The sequence below is a fragment of the Hyla sarda genome, chromosome 2, assembly GCF_029499605.1.
Source record: "Hyla sarda isolate aHylSar1 chromosome 2, aHylSar1.hap1, whole genome shotgun sequence".
NCBI lineage: Eukaryota > Metazoa > Chordata > Amphibia > Anura > Hylidae > Hyla > Hyla sarda.
This window is the reverse complement of record NC_079190.1, coordinates 9,700,035-9,727,888: the sequence shown is the minus strand read 5'-3', so window position 1 is coordinate 9,727,888 and position 27,854 is coordinate 9,700,035. Positions and strand designations below refer to the sequence as shown.

General features: G+C 46.0%; 2 protein-coding genes across 2 annotated transcripts; both read right to left on the bottom strand.

Moving 5' to 3' along the window:
• Positions 1-136: 136 nt before the first annotated feature.
• LOC130357323 (DNA damage-regulated autophagy modulator protein 1-like) lies at positions 137-12,199 on the bottom strand. The gene is made up of 2 exons (XM_056560006.1): positions 12,134-12,199; positions 137-895 (listed from the first exon to the last, which is right to left on the bottom strand). Exons 1-2 carry the CDS (start codon positions 12,197-12,199, stop codon positions 137-139), a joined length of 825 nt encoding a protein of 274 aa, XP_056415981.1.
• Positions 12,200-12,564: 365 nt separating this feature from the next.
• LOC130357322 (odorant receptor 131-2-like) lies at positions 12,565-19,995 on the bottom strand. The gene is made up of 4 exons (XM_056560005.1): positions 19,889-19,995; positions 13,304-14,211; positions 13,059-13,186; positions 12,565-12,738 (listed from the first exon to the last, which is right to left on the bottom strand). The coding sequence occupies exons 1-4, from the start codon at positions 19,993-19,995 to the stop codon at positions 12,565-12,567; spliced, it is 1,317 nt and encodes a 438-aa protein (XP_056415980.1).
• Positions 19,996-27,854: the final 7,859 nt, after the last annotated feature.

The window sequence follows — 27,854 nt, the reverse complement described above, 5'->3', positions numbered from 1 at the left end:
CTCCGCCCCAATGGTAGGTGTCAAGAGAAGGATGAGACATGTTTTATATATATAAATATATATATTTATTAAGAATAATACACAGGATCAATGTCCGTCCTCGGCTCCCGGCTGTAGTCATCGGCCTCAGTCTTCACTATTCTACAGGATGGTTCTGTTCCGGGTCCGGTATCTTGGTCCTCAGACTGACGTTTATGTCATTTCTGGAAATCTTCAATGACAGATGCTGGAAATCTGTGTAGTTGGTCACTTGGTATAAGGTGACGCCGCAGAATCCCAGGTATTCAGCCACCATGACGGGGACATAGATAATCTCCTCGCAGTGTCCGGTGCACAGCTCCATATAGAAGGAGACCTGACCGGCACTGAAGAGCAGCAGCACCACAGAAGTCACTAAGGTGGCGGCCAGCCTTATATGGCAAAGAATGCGGCTGCTGTATGACCTTTTGTATAGGAATCCAGCTTGGCACATATTATATATGGCTCCACAAAAAAAGGCCGTACCTGAGCTGATCCTGTGTATTGTAGGATTGTTCCTCATAGTAAAGACGCCATTCAGGGCTGTTCCTATGCACACGATGCATCCTAAGGTAAACAAGATCTTCTGGTAAATCCTAAAATGCTTCGCAGATGGTTCAGAGCGCAGGAACATAAATCGGTGCTGCAGGTAGGCGACGGCAACTCCTACGATGGGTGCCCCAAAGAACACAACCTTATATATTATCCACTCAGGATATCCTATAGCCGTGTCACTGATAAACGGCTGTCTGTTATGTCCTAGGGCGATGGTCAAGGTGACAACAGTGCTGAGGCCCAAAAGGTTCCATGTGACCCAAAGGAGAGGCAAGAACCCTAATCCCTGGATCTCCATGGCACAAAGAAACAACAAAAATCGCTGAGATAAAGGAAAGATTCGCTAAGCAAAAGCCGCTGTCTCTGTCCAACTCTCTCTGTGTAATCAGATTGTCAGGCGGGGTTTTCTATAGGCTCGGAACTCGATGATGTCACATCTGTGATGTCATTCTTTGGTTCATCTCGGTAACACCATCATGCTGCATACTGATTGGTCCTCAGTGTTGTAGATCTTTATGCAGACAATCCTGGCATCACATTTGCTGATATTTAGCGTTTCCACAGTCAAGTAAAACTAGTAATGGCTGAATCCACATTTCAACAGGGTTTTCCAAAATCTCTTCCAACAAGAATTCTACTCAATATGACCTTATGTGTCTGTCATTCTCCCAATTCTCTTCTTTTAGTACAAAGGGTTAATGTTTTGTCAGATATACAACATTTAGAAAGGTTTTTTTATTCTGACAGCGCCCATTTAAATAAAGCTGCAGGTCTGTACCTTATATGTATTAACATTTCTGTGACGGCTCAGAGGTTAAAAAAACAAAGAAAAACCATTGCAGATAGGGTTGTACTTGGATATATTTGTACATTTATGAAATACACAATAATTCTTACTGGGTATAGATCTATTATCATCATCATCATCATCATCACTAGAGATGAGCGAACCGAAGCTGACGAACCCGTATTCATTACGAATTTCATGAAATATTCAATTTGCAACGGATGCGAATATTGCCGCGATTTGATCGCGCGAATCGCTTCATTAAACTTCATTTTACAGCGTTCCAGGCTATTGGAGACCTAAAATGGCGGATCCACATGTCAGTATATGGGGCAGGGGATTATGGGAAAGGGGAATGAAGGTAGGCGGGAGGACCCTGAACCACATGTGAGATGCAGCCTATCAGTGTTCACTGACCCCTGTGATGTCACAGCCCCTATATAATCGGCGGCCATCTTGCCTCTCTTCATTTCATCTATGCAGTCAGATGGAGAGGACGGGACTGTGTGTGTGAATAGCTCATACCACAGCGTTACACTGCAACTGCTAGTCACATCAGCATTAGGGAAAGGCAGGAGTGCAGAGTGCTGTGCTGTTACTCTGAGAAGGATCATTGATTGCTAAACCTCCTATTCACGTTATAGAGCATTGCAGCAGAGAGGGGCAGATAGCTGTCAGCTGCCTCATACAGATCTCCAAGCTGCCGGAACTTTATCAACCATCTTATCTCCTCATTTTTCAGCGCAATTCAGTATTTTTTTTGCTCCACAAATCATCGGCTGCTCAGAATTGTGTGACAGAGAGCAATTTAGGGTTTAATCCCTGTACTTTTTTTTATTGTGGTGCTGCACTGTTGGGTCCTGCTGCTGTTCACAAATACGTTATTTTCCAGCGGACTGTAGTGCATTTGTCTGCCCTCATACGTGCATAACACATGACTACATCAAAGCGTCTACTATTCTGTATCTGTAACAAGTCTAGATACAGGGAAAGTCCTGAATCCTGACAAAAGTAATCACCGGCTGGTGTTTTTAAAAAATACTTCGTTTTTCTGCGTACAGTTACGCATATTACTGCCCTCATCAGTGCATACCGCATACGTACATCCAAGTATTGTACCATTTAGTACCTGTTAATCTGTCAAGTTGCTCCATATCGTCAAAGTCCAAACAAAAGTATTCACCGGCTGCTGTTTATAAAAAAAATAGAGTTATTTCTGAGTATAGTGGCGAATATTACTGCCCTAATCAGTGCATACTGCATAGGTACATCCAAGTAGTGTACCATCTTGTACCTGTTAATCTGTAAAGGGCCTACATACTGTGAAAGGACAGCCGTAAGTAATCACCTACTGCTAGACAAGTAATGTGTAAATGGGCACTGTCACCAACTTTATTTTTTGATATGTTGTAGCACTTATGTCCTACAACATATCTCTAATATACTTTTATTATTTATTTTTTCATTAAAAAGTGTCACGATGCCGGCTGGCAGGAGGTGGATCCTCTGTGCCAGAGAGGGATTGGCGTGGACCGTGCTAGTGGACCGGTTCTAAGTCACTACTGGTATTCACCAGAGCCCGCCGCAAAGCGGGATGGTCTTGCTGCGGCGGTAGTGACCAGGTCGTATCCACTAGCAACGGCTCAACCTCTCTGACTGCTGAAGATAGGCGCGGTACAAGGGAGTAGAAAGAAGCAAGGTCGGACGTAGCAGAAGGTCGGGGCAGGCAGCAAGGATCGTAGTCAGGGGCAACGGCAGGAGGTCTGGAACACAGGCTAGGAACACACAAGGGAACGCTTTCACTAGGCACAAGGGCAACAAGATCCGGCGAGGGAGTGCAGGGGAAGTGAGGTATAAATATGGAGTGCACAGGTGAACACACTAATTAGAACCACTGCGCCAATCAGCGGCGCAGTGGCCCTTTAAATCGCAGAGACCCGGCGCGCGCGCGCCCTAGGGAGCGGGGCCGCGCGCGCCGGGACAGGACCGACGGAGAGCGAGTCAGGTACGGGAGCCGGGGTGCGCATCGCGAGCGGGCGCCACCCGCATCGCGAATCGCATCCCGGCTGGAGACGGTATCGCAGCGCACCCGGTCAGTGGATCTGACCGGGGCGCTGCAGTAACGAGAGTGTAGCGAGCGCTCCGGGGAGGAGCGGGGACCCGGAGCGCTCGGCGTAACAGTACCCCCCCCCCTTGGGTCTCCCCCTCTTTTTAGGGCCTGAGAACCTGAGGAGCAGACTTTTATCTAGGATATTGTCCTCAGGTTCCCAGGATCTCTCTTCAGGACCACAGCCCTCCCAGTCAACCAGAAAAAAGGTTTTCCCTCTGACCTTTTTGGAGGCCAGTATCTCCTTTACAGGAAAGATGTCCGAAGAACCGGAGACAGGAGTGGGAGAAATAAGTTTAGGAGAGAAACGGTTGAGGATGAGTGGTTTAAGAAGAGAGACATGAAAGGCATTAGGAATACGAAGAGAAGGAGGAAGAAGAAGTTTGTAAGAGACAGGATTAATCTGGCACAAAACTTTGAAAGGACCAAGATAGCGTGGTCCCAATTTGTAGCTGGGAACACGGAAGCGGACATATTTAGCGGAGAGCCATACCTTGTCTCCGGGAGAAAAAATGGGGGGAGTTCTTCTTTTCTTATCAGCAAACTTCTTCATGCGTGAGGAAGCCTGTAAGAGAGAATTTTGGGTCTCTTTCCATATGGTGGAAAGATCACGAGTTATTTCATCCACAGCGGGCAAACCAGAGGGCAAGGGAGTAGGGAGGGGGGGAAGAGGGTGACGGCCGTACACCACGAAAAATGGGGATTTGGAAGAAGATTCAGAGACTCTGAAGTTATACGAGAATTCGGCCCATGGTAGAAGATCTGCCCAGTCATCCTGGCGGGAGGAAACAAAATGCCGTAAATAATCACCCAGGACCTGGTTAATTCTTTCTACTTGCCCATTGGATTGAGGATGATAAGCAGAAGAAAAGTTTAATTTAATCTTGAGTTGTTTACAGAGAGCCCTCCAGAATTTTGACACGAATTGGACGCCTCTATCCGAGACGATCTGCGTGGGCAACCCGTGAAGACGAAAAATTGTTTTGCCAACTGAGGCGCTGAAGGAAGACCAGGAAGAGGAATAAAATGTGCCATCTTGGAAAATCGATCAACGACCACCCAAACAACAGTGTTGCCACGGGATGGGGGTAAGTCTGTAATAAAGTCCATACCAATCAGAGACCAAGGCTGTTCGGGGACAGGCAGAGGGTGAAGGAGACCAGCAGGCTTCTGGCGAGGAGTCTTGTCCCGGGCACAGACAGTGCAGGCCCGCACAAAATCAACAACATCCGTCTCCAGAGTCGGCCACCAATAGAAACGAGAGATGAGTTGCACGGATTTCTTGATGCCCGCATGGCCTGCGAGATGGGAGGAGTGACCCCATTTGAGGATTCCGAGGCGTTGGCGTGGAGAGACGAAGGTCTTCCCTGGAGGAGTTTGCCTGATGGAGGCTGGAGAAGTGGAGATCAGGCAGTCAGGAGGAATGATGTGTTGCGGAGAGAGCTCTACTTCCGAGGCATCCGAGGAACGAGAGAGAGCATCGGCCCTGATGTTCTTATCGGCAGGGCGAAAGTGAATTTCAAAATTAAACCGGGCAAAGAACAGAGACCACCTGGCCTGGCGAGGATTCAGCCGTTGGGCAGACTGGAGATAGGAGAGATTCTTGTGATCGGTGTAAATAATAACTGGAAATTTAGATCCCTCCAGCAGATGCCTCCATTCCTCAAGTGCTAATTTAATGGCCAGTAGCTCTCGATCCCCGATGGAGTAGTTCCTCTCCGCCGGAGAGAAGGTCCTAGAAAAAAAACCACAGGTAACAGCATGCCCGGAAGAATTTTTTTGTAGAAGAACCGCTCCAGCTCCTACTGAGGAGGCATCAACCTCCAATAAGAAGGGTTTAGATGGGTCAGGTCTGGAGAGCACGGGAGCAGAAGAAAAGGCCGACTTGAGCCGTTTAAAGGCGTCTTCCGCTTGAGGAGGCCAGGACTTAGGATTGGCATTCTTCTTGGTTAAAGCCACGATAGGAGCCACAATGGTGGAAAAATGTGGAATAAATTGTCTGTAATAATTGGCGAACCCCAAAAAACGTTGGATAGCACGGAGTCCGGAGGGGCGTGGCCAATCTAAGACGGCAGAGAGTTTGTCTGGATCCATTTGTAGTCCCTGGCCAGAGACCAAGTATCCTAGGAAAGGAAGAGATTGACATTCAAACAGACATTTCTCCATTTTGGCATAAAGTTGATTGTCACGAAGTCTCTGAAGAACCATGCGGACATGCTGGCGGTGTTCTTCTAGGTTGGCAGAAAAAATCAGAATATCGTCCAGATACACAACAACACAGGAATATAAGAGATCACGAAAAATTTCATTAACAAAGTCTTGGAAGACGGCAGGGGCGTTGCACAGGCCAAAGGGCATGACCAGATACTCAAAGTGTCCATCTCTAGTGTTAAATGCCGTTTTGCATTCATCCCCCTCCCTGATGCGGATGAGATTATAAGCACCTCTTAAGTCCAGTTTGGTAAAGATGTGGGCACCTTGGAGGCGATCAAAGAGTTCAGAGATAAGAGGTAGAGGGTAGCGGTTCTTTACCGTGATTTTATTAAGACCGCGGTAGTCAATGCAAGGACGTAGGGAGCCATCTTTTTTGGACACAAAGAAAAATCCAGCTCCGGCAGGAGAGGAGGATTTGCGGATAAACCCCTTTTTTAAATTTTCCTGGATGTACTCAGACATAGCAAGAGTCTCTGGGGCGGACAGAGGATAAATTCTGCCCCGGGGTGGAGTAGTGCCCGGGAGGAGGTCAATAGGACAGTCATAAGGCCTGTGAGGAGGTAGAGTCTCAGCTTGTTTTTTGCAAAACACATCAGCAAAGTCCATATAGGCCTTAGGGAGACCGGTTACAGGGGGAACCACAGGGTCACGGCAGGGAGTACTGGGAACCGGTTTAAGGCAGTCCTTGAAACAAGAGATACCCCAGCTCTTGATCTCCCCCGTGGACCAATCCAGGGTTGGGGAATGGCGTTGGAGCCACGGTAGTCCAAGGAGAATTTCGGAAGTGCAATTGGGGAGGACCAAGAACTCAATTTTTTCGTGATGAGGTCCGATGCACATTAGAAGGGGCTCCGTGCGGTAACGTATGGTACAGTCCAATCTTTCATTGTTAACACAATTGATGTAGAGGGGCCTGGCGAGACTGGTTACCGGGATGTTGAACCTGTTGATGAGAGAGGCCAGAACATCTTTAATGTTGCTGGATAGGCCTTTTTTAAAGGTCGCGCAGAGGGCCTCATTATTCCAGGATAGTTCAGAAGCAAGAGTACGGAATTGTACGGCGTACTCGCCAACGGAAGAATTACCCTGGACCAGGTTCAGCAGGGCAGTCTCAGCAGAGGAGGCTCGGGCAGGTTCCTCAAAGACACTACGAATCTCCGAGAAGAAGGAGTGTACAGAGGCAGTGACGGGGTCATTGCGGTCCCAGAGCGGTGTGGCCCATGACAGAGCTTTTCCAGACAGAAGGCTGACTACGAAAGCCACCTTAGACCTTTCAGTAGGAAACTGGTCCGACATCATCTCCAAGTGCAGGGAACATTGTGAAAGAAAGCCACGGCAAAACTTAGAGTCCCCATCAAATTTGTCCGGCAAGGATAGTCGTAGGCCTGAAGCGGCCACTCGCTGCGGAGGAGGTGCAGGAGCTGGCGGAGGAGATGATTGCTGAAGCTGTGGTAGTAGCTGCTGTAGCATCACGGTCAGTTGAGACAGCTGGTGGCCTTGTTGCGCTATCTGTTGTGACTGCTGGGCGACCACCGTGGTGAGGTCAGCGACAACTGGCAGAGGTACTTCAGCGGGATCCATGGCCGGATCTACTGTCACGATGCCGGCTGGCAGGAGGTGGATCCTCTGTGCCAGAGAGGGATTGGCGTGGACCGTGCTAGTGGACCGGTTCTAAGTCACTACTGGTATTCACCAGAGCCCGCCGCAAAGCGGGATGGTCTTGCTGCGGCGGTAGTGACCAGGTCGTATCCACTAGCAACGGCTCAACCTCTCTGACTGCTGAAGATAGGCGCGGTACAAGGGAGTAGACAGAAGCAAGGTCGGACGTAGCAGAAGGTCGGGGCAGGCAGCAAGGATCGTAGTCAGGGGCAACGGCAGGAGGTCTGGAACACAGGCTAGGAACACACAAGGGAACGCTTTCACTAGGCACAAGGGCAACAAGATCCGGCGAGGGAGTGCAGGGGAAGTGAGGTATAAATATGGAGTGCACAGGTGAACACACTAATTAGAACCACTGCGCCAATCAGCGGCGCAGTGGCCCTTTAAATCGCAGAGACCCGGCGCGCGCGCGCCCTAGGGAGCGGGGCCGCGCGCGCCGGGACAGGACCGACGGAGAGCGAGTCAGGTACGGGAGCCGGGGTGCGCATTGCGAGCGGGCGCCACCCGCATCGCGAATCGCATCCCGGCTGGAGGCGGTATCGCAGCGCACCCGGTCAGTGGATCTGACCGGGGCGCTGCAGTAACGAGAGTGTAGCGAGCGCTCCGGGGAGGAGCGGGGACCCGGAGCGCTCGGCGTAACAAAAAGGTTTAATTTACATTTAAAAAACCGGCCACTAGGGGTCACCCTCCTAGTGGCCGGCTGCAGCCTGGCGTGACGCCTGAAAAAGGACTGATTTTGGAGTGGCAATCAGTCCTTTTTCAGTTAGGCTGCACTCGCTCCCTGCCTGTCAATCAGACAAGCGGGAGCGAGCGCATTGGCTCCCCGGCCACTGGCTGGGAGGCCACTCCTCCCGCACATCGCCGTCGCCGCCGCTGTCCCTGCACGCCCGCTGCCGGACTCTGCAGTAACTCCAAGTGTAATGAGGGAATGAGGTATGCGGGCGGGGGGGGAGGAATGAACGGGCTAGCGCCATAGCCTAGGGGTGGGGAACGGGCTAGCGCCACTTGTAACTAACTAATTGTTTATCTACACAGGGTGTCTCCAGCTGTTTCAATACTACAACTCCCAGCATGCCCTGACAGCCAATAGATGTCAGGGCAAGCTGGGAGTTGTAGTGGTGAAACAGCTGGAGGCACCCTGTGTAGATGAACTAAGGGCAGAAGTCCCCCCCCAGCAGGCATCAGTGACGTGGTGATGTTTTATACTCTTTATGTATTATTTTATCTGTTCAATAAAGCTTTTTTTTTAAACTTTACATTACTGGTCCATTTGATTATCTATAAAGGGAAATATATATGGGTCGTGACTTGAGGTTTTCAGCAACGACGCAGGGGACGCCACACCGGAGGCCAGAAGCAGCACGGACCCCACCCCGACAACAGGTAATTATACAACCGGGGATGGGGGAGGGAACGGGGCAGCGGCGCCGGCAATGGGTGCTGCTGCCCCTTCTCTCCCCCTGGCTATCGGCGCAGCTGCCCCATTGCCGATGCTGCTTCTCTCCCCCTGGCTATCGGCGCCGGCAATGGGGCAGCGGCACCGATAGCCAGGGGGAGAGAAGGGGCAGCGGCGCCGATAGCCAGGGGGAGAGAAGCGGCGGCAGCAGGCAGCGGTGGCGGTCTCTGCACCTTCTCTGCACCTTCTAGAGCGGGCAGCGGTGGCGGTCTCTGCACCTGCAAAAGCCGCTGCAGTTCATTGATTTAAAGCGCTCGCTTTAAATCATTGAACTGCAGCGGGTTATCGGCGTATAACACGCAGGTAGACTTTAGGCTAAAAAATTTTGCCTAAAAAATGCGGGTTATACTCCGATAAATACGGTACTTCTCTCCCCTAAAAGGTTAGTAGTTTTAGGGATATAGCTGCTGTTACGCCTAGCGCTCCGGGTCCCCGCTCCTCCCCGGAGCGCTCACGGCGTCTCTCTCCCCGCAGCGCCCCGGTCAGTCCCGCTGACCGGGAGCGCTGCACTGTCATGGCCGTTGGGGATGCGATTCGCACAGCGGGACGCGCCCGCTCGCGAATCGCTTCCCAGGTCACTTACCCGTCCCGGTCCCCTGCTGTCATGTGCTGGCGCGCGCGGCTCCGCTCTCTAGGGCGCGCGCGCGCCAGCTCTCTGAGACTTAAAGGGCCAGTGCACCAATGATTGGTGCCTGGCCCAATTAGCTTAATTGGCTCCCACCTGCTCCCAGACTATATCTGCTCACTGCCCCTGCACTCCCCTGCCGGATCTTGTTGCCTTGTGCCAGTGAAAGCGTTTAGTGTGTCCAAAGCCTGTGTTACCTGAACCCTTGCTATCCATCTTGACTACGAACCTTGCCGCCTGCCCCCGACCTTCTGCTACGTCTGACCTTGCCTCTGCCTAGTCCTTCTGTCCCACGCCTTCTCAGCAGTCAGCGAGGTTGAGCCGTTGCTAGTGGATACGACCTGGTTGCTACTGCCGCAGCAAGACCATCCCGCTTTGCGGCGGGCTCTGGTGAACACCAGTAGCCTCTTAGAACCGGTCCACGCCAATCCCTCGCTGACACAGAGGATCCACTACCTGTAAGCCGAATCGTGACAGCTGCATGTCTGTGAATTGCTTTTTTCCCAATATACAGAATGAGCGGTGTGTGTCTGTGAATTAGTGTTAGTATTTTTTAATCTACCGCCTAGTAAAAAATTGTAAATTGCTATGCGGTATTATGTGTGGCTGTCAATGACTGATTTACTTTGGTATAAATGAAAATGTGATATAAAGGGCGCTCATAACTAAATAGTTCTGCTTTTTCCTGCTAGTTAATGTGAATGTATGAGTGTGTGAAAAGCTGGGGAGGGGGCTGGGACGTAGTTGCCATAGCAGCATGAGGTCAGATGTTAGAGGTGGGGGTCATGGGAGTGCTGGGGCCAGCATATGGGCGTAGTTAGGACATGTGGTGAGGGGCGTGGTGTCTGTCAAACACCCCCAGAAGGGGCTGGCTGATGTTTTGACATTTGGGACTAAGGGGCGTGGCACCTGTCAACCAATTTCTGGTTACCGTTTGACGAGTAATATGAATTCTTCACTACTCCTGCTGTCTACTGGCTACAACTACCACCAGTCCACCACCCCTGCTGTCTACTGGCTACAACTACCACCAGTCCACCACCCCTGCTGTCTACTGGCTACAACTACCACCAGTCCACCACCCCTGCTGTCTACTCTGTACAACTACCACCAGTCCACCACCCCTTCTGTCCACTCTGTACAACTACCACCAGTCCACCACCCCTGCTGTCCACTCTGTACAACTACCACCAGTCCACCACCCCTGGTGTCCACTCTGTACAACTACCACCAGTCCACCACCCCTGCTGTCCACTCTGTACAACTACCACCAGTCCACCACCCCTTCTGTCCACTCTGTACAACTACCACCAGTCTACCACCCCTGCTGTCCACTCTGTACAACTACCACCAGTCCACCACTCCTGCTGTCCACTCTGTACAACTACCACCAGGCCACCACCCCTGCTGTCCACTCTGTACCACTACCACCAGTCCACCACCCCTGCTGTCCACTCTGTACAACTACCACCAGTCCACCACCCCTGCTGTCCACTGTCCACCACCCCTGCTGTCCACTCACTTCAACTACCACTAATCCATTACCCCTGCTAGGTATCCCAGATCCCCTTTCCTATACTTTGTGTAACACTTACACAATCTCCATAGTCTCCATAGGGACTATCTATAGCAATCATTTGATTGCTAATACTGTTCAGTGCTATGCATAGGGCATAGCACTGATCAGTGTTATCGGTGATCTTCTGCTCTGGTCTGCTTGATCTCAGACCAGAGCAGAAGACCCCTGGAGATGGCCGAAGGCAGGTGAGGTGACCTCCGGCTGCCATGCTGGATGATCGGATCCCCGCGGTACCGCATTGCCGCAGATGCCGTGATCTGCATTGATCACGGCATCTGAGGGGTTAATGGCAGACATCCACGCGATCGGGGATGTCCGCAATTACCAGCCGGTCTCTGACACGCATGACCAGACCGGTGCTCGCTGTCATGGCGGAGCGTAAATGTACATCAGGGTGCATTAGGTACCACGGCACCATGACATACATTTACGTCAATTGTCGTTAAGGGTTAATCATACAGAGAGATATGACTGGTATTAATGGCGCCACTGGAATTGGCACCCAAGGGATAAGGATGGCAGTACTCATGAGACACTGTCGTATGGCACTAAAAGGGACACTGTGGCTGGCCCACATGAAGGGAATTTGATGATATGGCTATTTATGTGAGCACCTTTGCATAACTCTTAGGGTTTAAAGGTCCCATGCATACTTGTAGGATAGAAGACCTTTCAGTCGGCTGGAAAGGCTGTCATCACCACCATACTCCAATTAAACACTCAAAACCAAGTGTCATGAAAGGCCAAAGCAACTGCTTTTATTAAACATAAAAATTACGCATACACAAATTATGAAAACTATTAAAACATAACATAATACCATAGATAAACAAATAACAGCCAATCAGATTCGACCTGCGGGAAGGACCTTAAAGGCAGCACCAAAAACTCATCATTAAAGGGAATTTGTTAGTTCTATACAGTGATCCCCGACCAACGAAAACCCCGATATACGATCATTTCAACATTCGATGGCCTCTCACAGGTCATTGTATGTTGAAGGCAGCATCAACATATGATGCTTTTGTATGTCGGGGCCATTGCATAAACGGCTATCCGTCAGCACAGACTGCTTCAGCTGCTGTCGGATAGCCGTTTAATGTGCCCCGTATGCTCCGATGAGTGTCACTCACCTGTCCTCGATGTTCCAGACCATCCTCTTCATGCTCCGCTACATGGCCGTCGATCTCCTTCGTCATCACGTCGCCACGCATGCTGTCCCGTTAGCCAATAGGAGCGGCATGCGCAGTGATGTGATGATGGCGATGGAGAGTGACGATCCAGGGCTGCGGTGACAGGCCGGAGCGGTGGGGACACGTGAGTATAACTTTGTATATTATTATTGCTTGGATCCCTCAACATACGATAAATTCAAGTAATTACCATCGTATGTTGAGGGATCACTGTATTACTCTCAAAGTCAAATGTCAAGGAGGCGATGCTGAGCTGCAGCATGCACACCTCCTCCCTCCCCCACCCTTCCCTGCCTTGACTGATAGACCCATAGGGCTCAGTGCTGGAAGTAGGGAGGAGTGGGGAAGAGTGAGGGCATATGTGCTGCATCTCAGCACGGCCTCCAAATCACTTGAGCTTGAAGGGAAAACATCTTTGTTCTGTTTCCCTGTTTGCCCTGTATCTGTCCATGTCCGCAGCTCCCAGCATGATAGAGAGCTGTCAGAATTATTTTAATACTCGTTGTTATATAATCAAGCATATTTCCCTCAGCCATACTCACAGACTGAAGGGGAACAAAACATCAGAAAAATTGACCATATTCCTGGGTACTATTTTGTCCCATGAGAACCCCCACATTTCTCCATTCAAAACACAAGCTTGTTTGTCCAAGGCCAGCATTTATGGGAACAGAAGAGATAGCTGTTGGTTGAATGAACGTTTGGCCAGCAGCTATTGAAAACCTATTACCGCCATTACTGTGTCTAACACTCTTAGGAGGACACTTGTTAGTTCTCTTAGGGGTGCACTGCATTTTATGGTGAAATTTTGTCTGGCTCCGCTTCTGTTCTTGTCATGCTCCTGAGAAAACTATGACTAACACACCTTGAAGGCACTGTGACTAGCACTCTTATTGGGTATCTGGTTGACACTATGAAGACACAGTTGGTGAGAGGGGCATATTTCTAGGTCATCCTTGGGCACCAAATGGGCTTGATCCACCCCTGCATGCACTGTTATCAAGATTGTAACAATTTATGTAAATTATGAAAACAATCAATAGATCATGAGTTATCTGGATGATATCCAATTCTGATGCCAACCAGAATACATGTTTTTGATGCAATTACTGAACACTTCATCCCTTACACCATAGATGAGAGGGCTGAGGGTCCTTGGAAAACACATGAACATCAAAAAGTTGGACAGGATTAAGATATCAATATAATCTCCGCTATATGACTCAGTTACTGTAGACGTTAGCGACATCATGCTTAAAATGAGTTGAAGCGTGTGAAGTAGAAGGGTTTTACCAGCCCTGGAGGCAGTAGATTTACCAGAACCACTTTTCCAAGCAACCAACATAACCTTGATGTAGGTGACTAGAATGAGAAGAGCCACCAGAAATAAACTACCAATGTAGGAGATGGATCTTACGGTGTACTGCATCTGACGGACTATGAGCCGATCCTGTTTGCATAAGATACTCTGGGAGAAAAAATCCCTCTCAACAGAAAGGATGAGGATAATAAAGTCCACTAAACTTGGGAGTAGACCAACAAACCATATCATCACAATGATCAGATATGTTCTTTGGACAGTACATAAAAGTGCATGTCTAAGAGGAAAACAGATTGCTATGTATCGCTCCAGAGCCATGGCCGCCAAGTTGTACGGAGTGACCAAAAAACTAGTGGCGATAAGGGTGATAAGGAAATGACATATGGACACTGGAAAATACAACTTATACTTATAAGCCAATAAAAGAAAGAGTCCCAAGATAAGGTAAGTTGTATCATTGATGAGCATATGCGCAAAGAATATGTAGCGGGAATTGTCACGTACGCGGGGAGTGGTGAAGTAGACCATCAGCAGAACTGTCATAAAGTACAAGAACAGGCAAAAACTGAAAATGGTGAAGATGAGGAAGATCATTTTTGTGGTTTCACTAATTTTGGCCGTGTCAGTGGATATCTGGGTCACGTTGTTATGCAGTACTGTAAAGTTCACCAACATGGCAGAAGAGTCTTGGAGAGTCCTACAAAACAAACACAGAACATTTGACAAAAAAACGTAGACTCAAACATCTAAATAAATAAAAGGAAAGAAGACCCTGATGACAAGAACACGAATAAGTAGGACACATTTCACAGTATCACAGCTTTACCAACAAAAGTCCCCTTTTCTCTAATTTTTCCAATGCTATCCCCTTGGTCATGGATGAGTCTACCCAACTTAGCCCAGCCCAACTTCCATAGACCGAATTAGACTATCTCAAAACAATAGTAGAGGATACTCTGGTGGGTCCAGGATCTAAAACTTTAATGAGCCACAAAGGTCTGGCATAAAATAACCCCATTTGGTGATTTCCGTAGCAATCACTTGCCACCAGGGTCTCTTAAAAATAACCCATTACATCTCATGGATCTGTCCTTTGCAATGATGGCAAAAAAGTTGTCAATGCAATTGATAGTGCACATATGCATGCTCTGCAGAGATAGTGAACGTATGCATGCCCTACAGAGATAGTGCACATATGCATGCTCTACAGAGAGTGCACATATGCATGCTCTACAGAGATAGTGAACATATGCATGCTCTACAGAGATAGTGAACATATGCATGCTCTACAGAGATAGTGAACATATGCATGCTCTACAGAGATAGTGAACATATGCATGCTCTACAGAGATAGTGAACATATGCATGCCCTACAGAGATAGTGAACATATGAATGCCCTACAGAGATAGTGAACATATGCATGCTCTACAGAGATAGTGAACATATGCATGCTCTACAGAGATAGTGAACACATGCATGCCCTACAGAGATAGTGAACATATGCATGCTCTACAGAGATAGAGAACATATGCATGCCCTACAGAGATAGTGAACATATGCATGCTCTACAGAGATAGTGAACATATGCATGCTCTACAGAGATAGTGAACATATGCATGCTCTACAGAGATAGAGAACATATGCATGCTCTACAGAGATAGTGAACATATGCATGCTCTACAGAGATAGTGAACATATGCATGCTCTACAGAGATAGTGAACATATGCATGCTCTACAGAGATAGTGAACATATGCATGCTCTACAGAGATAGTGAACATATGCATGCTCTACAGAGATAGTGAACATATGCATGCTCTACAGAGATAGTGAACATATGCATGCTCTACAGAGATAGTGAACATATGAATGCCCTACAGAGATAGTGAACATATGCATGCTCTACAGAGATAGTGAACATATGCATGCCCTACAGAGATAGTGAACATATGCATGCCCTACAGAGATAGTGAACATATGCATGCCCTACAGAGATAGTGAACATATGCATGCTCTACAGAGATAGTGAACATATGCATGCCCTACAGATATAGTGAACATATGCATGCCCTACAGAGATAGTGAACATATGCATGCCCTACAGAGATAGTGAACATATGCATGCTCTACAGAGATAGTGAACATATGCATGCTCTACAGAGATAGTGAACATATGCATGCTCTACAGAGATAGTGAACATATGCATGCCCTACATAGATAGTGAACATATGCATGCTCTACAGAGATAGTGAACATATGCATGCTCTACAGAGATAGTGAACATATGCATGCCCTACAGAGATAGTGAACATATGCATGCCCTACAGAGATAGTGAACATATGCATGCTCTACAGAGATAGTGAACATATGCATGCTCTACAGAGATAGTGAACATATGCATGCTCTACAGAGAGAGTGAACATATGCATGCCCTACATAGATAGTGAACATATGCATGCCCTACAGAGATAGTGAACATATGCATGCTCTACAGAGATAGTGAACACATGCATGCCCTACAGAGATAGTGAACATATGCATGCTCTACAGAGATAGTGAACATATGCATGCCCTACAGAGATAGTGAACATATGCATGCTCTACAGAGATAGTGAACATATGCATGCTCTACAGAGATAGTGAACACATGCATGCCCTACAGAGATAGTGAACATATGCATGCTCTACAGAGATAGTGAACACATGCATGCTCTACAGAGATAGTGAACACATGCATGCCCTACATAGATAGTGAACATATGCATGCCCTACAGAGATAGTGAACACATGCATGCTCTACAGAGATAGTGAACATATGCATGCCCTACAGAGATAGTGAACATATGCATGCCCTACAGAGATAGTGAACATATGCATGCCCTACAGAGATAGTGAACATATGCATGCTCTACAGAGATAGTGAACATATGCATGCCCTACAGAGATAGTGAAAATATGCATGCCCTACAGAGATAGTGAACATATGCATGCTCTACAGAGATAGTGAACACATGCATGCCCTACAGAGATAGTGAACATATGCATGCTCTACAGAGATAGTGAACATATGCATGCTCTACAGAGATAGTGAACATATGCATGCCCTACAGAGATAGTGAACATATGCATGCTCTACAGATATAGTGAACATATGCATGCTCTACAGAGATAGTGAACATATGAATGCTCTACAGAGATAGTGAACATATGCATGCTCTACAGAGATAGTGAACATATGCATGCTCTACAGAGATAGTGAACATATGCATGCTCTACAGAGATAGTGAACATATGCATGCTCTACAGATATAGTGAACATATGCATGCTCTACAGAGATAGTGAACATATGAATGCTCTACAGAGATAGTGAACATATGCATGCTCTACAGAGATAGTGAACATATGCATGCCCTACAGAGATAGTGAACATATGCATGCCCTACAGAGATAGTGAACATATGCATGCCCTACAGAGATAGTGAACATATGCATGCCCTACAGAGATAGTGAACACATGCATGCTCTACAGAGATAGTGAACATATGCATGCCCTACAGAGATAGTGAACATATGCATGCTCTACAGAGATAGTGAACATATGCATGCTCTACAGAGATAGTGAACATATGCATGCCCTACAGAGATAGTGAACATATGCATGCTCTACAGAGATAGTGAACATATGCATGCTCTACAGAGATAGTGAACATATGCATGCCCTACAGAGATAGTGAACATATGCATGCTCTACAGATATAGTGAACATATGCATGCTCTACAGAGATAGTGAACATATGCATGCCCTACAGAGATAGTGAACATATGCATGCTCTACAGATATAGTGAACATATGCATGCTCTACAGAGATAGTGAACATATGCATGCTCTACAGAGATAGTGAACATATGCATGCTCTACAGAGATAGTGAACATATGCATGCTCTACAGATATAGTGAACATATGCATGCTCTACAGAGATAGTGAACATATGAATGCTCTACAGAGATAGTGAACATATGCATGCTCTACAGAGATAGTGAACATATGCATGCTCTACAGAGATAGTGAACATATGCATGCTCTACAGAGATAGTGAACATATGCATGCCCTACAGAGATAGTGAACATATGCATGCTCTACAGATATAGTGAACATATGCATGCTCTACAGAGATAGTGAACATATGAATGCTCTACAGAGATAGTGAACATATGCATGCTCTACAGAGATAGTGAACATATGCATGCTCTACAGAGATAGTGAACATATGCATGCTCTACAGAGATAGTGAACATATGCATGCTCTACAGATATAGTGAACATATGCATGCTCTACAGAGATAGTGAACATATGAATGCTCTACAGAGATAGTGAACATATGCATGCTCTACAGAGATAGTGAACATATGCATGCCCTACAGAGATAGTGAACATATGCATGCCCTACAGAGATAGTGAACATATGCATGCCCTACAGAGATAGTGAACATATGCATGCCCTACAGAGATAGTGAACACATGCATGCTCTACAGAGATAGTGAACATATGCATGCCCTACAGAGATAGTGAACATATGCATGCTCTACAGAGATAGTGAACATATGCATGCTCTACAGAGATAGTGAACATATGCATGCCCTACAGAGATAGTGAACATATGCATGCTCTACAGAGATAGTGAACATATGCATGCTCTACAGAGATAGTGAACATATGCATGCCCTACAGAGATAGTGAACATATGCATGCTCTACAGATATAGTGAACATATGCATGCTCTACAGAGATAGTGAACATATGCATGCCCTACAGAGATAGTGAACATATGCATGCTCTACAGATATAGTGAACATATGCATGCTCTACAGAGATAGTGAACATATGCATGCTCTACAGAGATAGTGAACATATGCATGCTCTACAGAGATAGTGAACATATGCATGCTCTACAGATATAGTGAACATATGCATGCTCTACAGAGATAGTGAACATATGAATGCTCTACAGAGATAGTGAACATATGCATGCTCTACAGAGATAGTGAACATATGCATGCTCTACAGAGATAGTGAACATATGCATGCTCTACAGAGATAGTGAACATATGCATGCTCTACAGATATAGTGAACATATGCATGCTCTACAGAGATAGTGAACATATGAATGCTCTACAGAGATAGTGAACATATGCATGCTCTACAGAGATAGTGAACATATGCATGCCCTACAGAGATAGTGAACATATGCATGCTCTACAGAGATAGTGAACATATGCATGCTCTACAGAGATAGTGAACATATGCATGCTCTACAGAGATAGTGAACATATGCATGCTCTACAGAGATAGTGAACATATGCATGCTCTACAGAGATAGTGAACATATGCATGCTCTACAGAGATAGTGAACATATGCATGCCCTATAGAGATAGTGAACATATGCATGCTCTACAGAGATAGTGAACATATGCATGCTCTACAGAGATAGTGAACATATGCATGCCCTACAGAGATAGTGAACATATGCATGCCCTACAGAGATAGTGAACATATGAATGCCCTACAGAGATAGTGAACATATGCATGCTCTACAGAGATAGTGAACATATGCATGCTCTACAGAGATAGTGAACTTTGAGAATCCCTTTCTTTGATGGAACCTCAGTCTTATACCGTCCATTAATGCTTCTGACCCTGTTCTCTTCATGCGTGGAGCCTTACTACTCTTTTCACACTGTCCCTAACAGTGTTCATCAGAAATATAGCTCGGGGGAATTCTCGAACATGGAGGATGTCATGCAAGATGCCATGAAGTCCTCTCTATGTATGTCTATAGTAAAACATTGTATCTGATTGTAATTGTCACATTACCCTAAAGATTTCCATTCTCTAATTGTACAGTGGTCACGTCTTCGTCTTTATGGTACGCGTTGAATGACTTGGCCAAATTAGTTTGGATATTGCTGATATTGAGTTCAAGCAACATGTGTTGTTACCTACCCCTTGTGCGTTGACTCTTTCCGACTCCTCACGCCTTCATAATGTGAACTGACCTCAGCCCACTAACAGCTAGATTAGTTTTACTGTCACATTAGGTCAGGAGAAGCCTAAGTGAAAGGGAAAAATTAAGTTTTCTTGTCTTGTCTTGTTTGTGCATTTTGGCTGTTAATTATTATTCATTTGAATCATCCATCACAGTTTACAGTTTAACTCACCTAATAATTGCCATTTTTTTTGTAATCGATACATGCTTGAATCATTTTTCTTTCGACTGCTTGCTGATTACCCTATTCTGCCCTACTATGAGTCGGGGTGGTATCTGACTACTGGAAACCATTGTTAGGAAACAGGGAAGGTGACTTACATAGGTGAAACCAAGATCTGCAGCTCCTTAAGGACAATGGATGTATATTTACGTCTGTTGTCAGCTCCCGTTATATGCAGCAGGCTCAAGAGCTGAACGCACTTCATAACTGGTGGGTCCCGGTTGCTATCAGCAACCAGGACCTGCGGCTAATGCCGGACATTGTCCAGTATTAACCTATAGACGCCGCAATCAAAGTTGATTGTGGCATCTAAAACAGGAGAAAAGTCATCCCAGCTAGCTCAGAGGGCTGTTCGGGACCGCCGCAGTGAAGTTGCGGCGTCCCGAACAGCTGAGAGGATGGCTGGTGGGCCCTTACCTGACTCCTTGTCGTCTGATCTGTCCCTCGATGCTCCAGTCAGCCTCAGCAGGCTGGAGCAGTCAAGCACCGATAACACTGATGAATGCTGTGCTATGGAATAGCATTGTTCAGTGTATACAATCTAAGGATTGCATGTAATAGTCCCCTATGGGGACTAAAAAGTAGTGTAAAAAAAAAAAAGTTAATAAATGTGATTTAAGCACTTCCCTAATAAAAGTTTGAATCACCCCCATTTAACTGGTTGCCATCTAAGGATGAGCTGGCTTGTCCTAAGACGGCAAGCAGTGTATGGCGCAGGCTTCTGACTCGAGCACGCACCATGCTGGCCGGCCCCCAGCTGATTTTAGTAGCTGGGGACTGCCATTAATTGCTGACATGCGGCGATCGCCGCGGATGGCTATTAACCCTTTAGATCGCCGCTGTCAAAGTTGACAGCGGCATCTAAAAAGACCTTAAACCAGTCCCTGGGGGTCCAGTGGGGTGGATCTCCCCCCCCCCTGGGAGGGCAATCCACTGTGGAAGCGGCCGGAGGGCTTACCTCAGCTTCCGCGCTGGTCCCTGCTCTGTGACTGATAGAGCCTGGCTTGACCAGGCTTTATCAATCGAGCGCAGAGCACACAGATCAATGTAGTGCTATGAAACTACATTGATCTGTATAAGGAATCTAATGATTCCTCCTAAAAGTCCCCTAAGGGGACTAATAAAGTGTAAAAAAAAAAAAGTTGAATAAAAGTTTAAAAAAACAACAATTTTCCCCAAATTCCATATAAAAAATATGTAAACATAATAAAAATAAACATATGTGGTATCATCGCATGTGTAAATGTCCGAACTATAAAAATATAATGTTAATTAAACTGCACGGTCAAGGGCGTTTACGTAAAAAAATACCAAAGTCCAAAATTGCATATTTTTGGTCAATTGTATACCCTAAAAAATCATAAATAAGATCAAAAAGTCCCATAAAAACAAATAAAAACATCAGATCACATCACGGTGGAAAAAACTTAGCCCTCATACATCCCCATATACGGAAAAAATAAAAAAGTTTTAGGGGTCAGAAAATGACAATTTTAAACATACTAATTATTTTAGGCAGTAAAATAAAATAAAACCTATATAGATTAAGTATTCTTGTAACTGTATGGACCTACAGAATAAAGAAAAAGTGTCCTTTTTACTGAAATTTGCACTGCGTATTATCAGAAGCCCCCAAAATTTACAAAATGGCGCAGGTTTTTTTTTTCTTTCAATTTTTAGATTTTGTGGTGAAATGATTGTTGTCATTACAAAGAACAATTGGTGGCGCAAAAAACAAGCCCTCATATGGGTCTGTAGGTGGAAAATTGAAAGTGTTCTGATTTTTAGAAAGTGAGGAGGAAAATACAAAAGTGCAAAAATGAAAAAACCCTGAGTCCTTAAAGGGGTATTCCGCCCCTAGACATTTTATCCCCTATCCAAAGGAGATGTCAGATCGCCGCAGTCCCGCTGCTGGGAACCCCTGGGATCCCCGCTGCGGCACCGCGCTATCATTACAGCACAGAGCGAGTTCGCTCTGCACGTAATGATGGGCGGTACAGGAGCCGGAGCATCGTTACGTCACGGCTCCGCCCTTCGTGAACGGCAGGGGTTCCCAGCAGCGGGACCGCGGCGATCTGACATCTTATAAAATGTATCCTATAAAATGTCTAGGGGCGGAATACCCCTTTAAGGGGATAGCGACTAGCCAGTGTCCTTACAATACCATCATACGTTAACCCCTTGGCGACATTTGACATACATGTAAGGCATGGCCAACAGTACCTTAATGCACCATAACATATATACACATCATGCAGTGCAGAAGGGCTATGAAGCAAGCATAAAAGCTGCGCTCGCTTCACAGAAATGAGTGACAGCTGCTATCAGCAGCTGACTCTCATGGTCAATGAGCGACATTAGTGGTCGCACCTATGTTGGACATTTAAAGGGGTACTCCAGTATAAAAAAAAAATTTTTAATCAACTGGTGTCAGAAAGTTAAACAGATTTGCAAATGACTTCTATTTAAAAATCTTAATCCTTCCAGTACTTATCAGCTGCTGTTTGCTACAGAGGAAGTTGTATTTCTTTCTGGAATTCCTTTCTGTCTGACCACAGTGCTCTCTGCTGACACCTTGACACGGACAGAGGTGTCAGCAGAGAGCACTGTGGTCACACAGAAGAGAACTCCAGAAAGAAATACAACTTCCTGTGGAGTGTAAATTGTTTTCCACTGGAGTACCCCTTTAACTTCTTAGTGCCACAATTAATAGCGATCACAGCACATAAGAGCTTGAAGTAAAGGGGTACTCCACCCCTAGACATCTTATCCCCTATCCAAAAGATAGGGCATAAGATGTCTGATCGCGGGGGTCCCGTCGCTGGGGACCCCCGCAATATAGCATGCAGCACCCACCTGTATCTGTTTCCGGCAGCACTTGAGGTTCTGGCTCCTGACCATGGGAACGGAAGATCGTGACATCACGACTCTGCCCCGTGTGATGTCACGCTCCACCCCCTCAATGCAAGTCTATGGGAGGGGGCGTGGCAGCCGTCGGGAGCCAGAACCTCCAGCGCTGCCGGAAACAGATACAGGTGGGTGCTGCATGTTATATTGCAGGGGTCCCCAGCGGTGGGACCCCCGCGATCAGACATCTTATCCTCTATCCTTTGGATCCTTTGGATAGGGGATAAGATGTCTAGGGGGGGAGTACCCCTTTAAAGGTCAGGTGCCCGATCGGCAACTCCACAACATATTTGTGGGACTATAATCAGTTTTAATGGCAGACAGAGGCCTCCAAACCTACTACAGAGCAATCTATAAAAAGAGTCTGCAGCAGATAGACTCTACTAGCAGAGAGCAGATTTTACTGATCAATGCTATGCAATTACTTTATAACTTTATTATAGGGGTCAGAAGAGGGAGATTTTTAATCCTATTCCTTTTCTTAAAAAAAAAAATGTGTATTTACCCACAATGTCTTACCGTAAAGCGCACTGTGTAAAAATAAAAAATAAAACACAATGATGTCTGTCATTTAACACATTAAATGCTGCACTCAAAAGAGAATGCATGATTTAAAAGACAAAACAATACGATTGTTGAGTGCAGATCAGTTTATATGACAGGCCTCAGGCAGATTGTTCTAGCAGAGTGCCAATTGAACTGAGCAATGCTATGCAATAGTATAGCTTTGATTAGTGTAAGCAGTCCAATGATTGCTTAGTTCTCTAATGGGAACTTGAAAGTCGCTGACGGAATTTTGTAAAGAAATTTTGTAGTGTGTAGATGAGGAGATAGAAATACAAACAATAAAATCACTGCAATGGGAAATACCAACTACGGGGGAGATTTATCAAAACCTGTGTAGAGGAAAAGTTACCCAGTTGCCCATAGCAACCAATCAGATCACTTCTTTCATTTTGCAGAGGCCTTGTTAAAAATGAAAGCAGTGAGATGATTGGTTGCTATGGGCAACTGGGCAACTTTTCCTCTGGACAGGTTTAGATAAATCTCCCCCTATTTGTTTAAAGCATAAAGTCTAGTAAAGAAGCATTACCCCCCCCCCCCTTAATCTACTGTTTCTCCCCTATTGTATGTCTATTAAGTCAGTATTAAAGGGGTTCTCCACCATAAGGTGATTTTAGTATGTACCTGGCAGACAGTAATGGACATGCTTAGGAAGGATCTGCGCTTGTCTTGGGGCTAAATGGCTATGTCATGATATTACCATAACACTGTGGCTAGCTTTTTGTTAACTTGTATTTCCTGTTTGACTTATGTTTTTTTTACTACAAATCCCACAATCCCATTTTCCTCCCTCCCACACATCAGCCACCCCACCCATTGAAACAAAAGACCTGTGGTTTTCAATCAGGGTGCCTACAGCTGTTGCATTAGTTGCAGATTGATCCCTCCACCCATTGAAGCGGACAGGCTCCCTGTCATCAGCTGACTAGTGATGTCAGGTCTCGGCCACATTGTAAGCCGGGAAAAATCTGAGACAACAGTCATTTTGTATGCTGGTAGAAATAAAAATTGGAGTGAAAATCACAGAAGAATTGTGAGAAAATTGTCACACACAGGTACAGACACTATATTATAAACTACACTAACTTTACAGCCCCTGTAGCATAGTCAAATAAAAGAAATTCCTGGAATACCCCTTTAATTACAAATGATTATGTAAATGCATAAAGTGCTCCCAATGATTTCTATTTACTGTAACAGCACAATTCTTCTGTCTCCCTACTTGTTCAGAGCACATTTCAACCCATCTCTTGCACAGACTTTGGACTTGTGCTGGCCTGGCAGAAGTCCAAAATCAGGAAATGCAGTCTGGAGTGCTGAAGGGTGTGTGTGCAGCCTTAGCCAATCATAGCTCATCTCACACTGAACTGCCCTGGGCTGAGTGTAGCAGAGGGAAGGAGGAAGTTCTCTCCTGTATGGCTTCAGATGATGTCACGCCTGCTGGGGAACGCCCCTTCCCAATCTGTGAATGTGACTGAGACTGAGCAGAAAATACAGAGCGATATCAAGGTAGAAAATGAATAAAAATAAAGGCAGAGGGTGGTTTATCATGATGGGGCAGTGAACTGGGGGCATTATAAAATTTAAGAAGATCATGAAAGGTATTCTTTAACCAATGGGGAGCAGGACAAAGCAATCAATGAGTATTCCAGTTATAAAATTGCGCCAATTTCACTCCCTAAGATCGGACCCTATAACCAGCACTGCAGCAGTCCAGGAGCATCTTGCCTGAAAACATAAAGGGGTTCTCCACTATAAGGGGATTTTAGTACATACCTGGCAGACAGTAATGGACATGGCTTAGGAAGGATCTGCGCTTGGCTTAGGGCTAAATGGCTATGTTGTGAGATTACCATAACACTGTGGCCAGCTGACTAGTGATGTCAGGTCTCGGCCACATCGCAACCTGGGAAAAATCTGAGACAACAGTCATTTTGTATTATGCTGGTAAAAATAAATATTGGGGTGAAAATCACATAAGAATTGTGAGAAAACCGTCACACACAGGTACACACACTATATTGTGAACTACACTAATGTTACAGCCGCTGTAGCATAGTCAAATAAAAAAAAAATCCTGGAATACCCCTTTATTTGTGACCAAAACATCTCACAGCTGAGGGTTTGTTACAGTTGCATCCAAACTAGACAAATGTATTGGTGTATTAGTATTACCTTTTAGTTCAGTTTGTCCAGGTTTTCAAGCTGTGAATGTTCCCATTTACTGACCGCAAGATTTTGATAAAAATGTAAATAAAGATTTGGAAATAAATAATTGTAATACCGCATGTACTTACTAGTGGTTTCTAAGCAGCTGCTGGGGGGTCCGGTCCTGCAGGAATAGGTTAGAATTTCTAATATCTTCCAGTATATACCGTATCTTCTGTTGGTGTCCCCCGTGTGCTACATTATTGGCGGTGTACCGGTAGTTACTTGTATAAATAGATGCACCCTCCTGTAAATGACACTGGTATATATATATGTTATCCCAGCCAGAGCCTCCGGGGGCACGTGGAGTGTGGGGGCAGTTTCCTGGTGAGGTGTGTGTAATCGTGGATGACAGATCAGTAATTACATGGTTAATTAGATGAGCGCCTTGTGTGTGTCTTTTGCAGCGTTAATAACTGCCCCCTATAGAGCGGATCCCAAGGGTCCTCCCGGTGCCGATTCTGTCACCAAAATTAGCAGATCTGAAGAAAAACCTGTATATATTGTTTTTATGTTTTCACCTTTTTTTTGTTACACAGATCTGTAAAGCTTGGTGACGGAATTAATGTTAAACCATATGTGGTGTGTGTGTGGGGGGAGGGGGTCTGGCCTCAAATGCTGTAAATGGGATTTGGACACTTGGCTGGCAGGTTGTCAGGTTTGTGACACCAGAAGTAGGGTTGTAGTTAGTGTGTGTGATTGATGATGAGGGTTGTAGTGTCCGGTGGTCAAAGTGTAACAACCCTGTAGTTAACTGACAGTTCCCACTAACCACTACTTCAAATAAGGCCGCTTTCTGTATCAAACCCTGGGAATAAATACCTCAGAAGTCAGGATGCATGGATAACATCTTGTTCTTTACTGATGTTGCAGATCCAATATAACAGAAAACAGTCATGATGATACACCCTGGGAAAATCTAACATGACAGACAGATTAGGTAGACATAGCTGGTAGTATCTCACTGTCACAGTCCTTGTAGTCCTCCTGAGTAGACTGATTCTCTGTCCCTAGTGGTACAAGCTGGGCTCAGAATTGCGCAGCGGTTCTGGCCTGTACTACACTGCACTTGCATGAGACTTTAGACTATAATTTGTGACTTTATTTAAGACTGACTTGACTTGAGACTGACTTGACTTGAGACTGACTTGACTTTGCTGTACGTCTGTTCTGGCAGCTATCCAAGTGTGAGTGTGTACTTCAGGGTCTTTATACAGGGGAGTGTTCCGTGGTAAACTTTGCTGCGTCTCTCTCCTTCACCTACATTTCCTTGGGTTACTCTGAGACATCACTGACTGTCGCTTTAGACAGGCTGGCCAGAGGATATCCGAACCTAGTCATTACTTTGCTAGAGGGCCTGTCTGGTATGTTCTTGTCCCTAAAGCATCCACTTGTGTTGCTACTAGCCCAGTAGGGAGATACGACAGAAAGGTTGCAGGTTGTTGTCTGCACTTGGAATATTGTAGTTGGAGAGTGAACAGTCATTGGCCCTTAATTGGCTGAAGGGCAGACATGTGACACGTAACTCTCATACACTGGACACATGACACACACAGGCCCCTCATACACTGGACACATGATACACACAGACCTCTCATACACTGGACACATGATACACACAGACCTCTCATACACTGGACACATGATACACACAGGCCCCTCATACACTGGACACATGATACACACAGACCTCTCATACACTGGACACATGACACACACAGGCCCCTCATACACTGGACACATGATACACACAGGCCCCTCATACACTGGACACATGATACACACAGACCTCTCATACACTGGACACATGACACACACAGGCCCCTCATACACTGGACACATGATACACACAGACCTCTCATACACTGGACACATGATACACACAGACCTCTCATACACTGGACACATGATACACACAGGCCCCTCATACACTGGACACATGATACACACAGGCCTCTCATACACTGGACACATGATACACACAGACCTCTCATACACTGGACACATGATACACACAGACCTCTCATACACTGGACACATGATACACACAGACCTCTCATACACTGGACACATGACACACACACAGGCCTCTCATACACTGGACACATGATACACACAGACCTCTCATACACTGGACACATGACACACACACAGGCCTCTCATACACTGGACACATGATACACACAGGCCTCTCATACACTGGACACATGATACACACAGACCTCTCATACACTGGACACATGATACACACAGGCCTCTCATACACTGGACACATGATACACACAGACCTCTCATACACTGGACACATGATACACACAGACCTCTCATACACTGGACACATGACACACACAGGCCGCTCATACACTGGACACATGACAATCACAG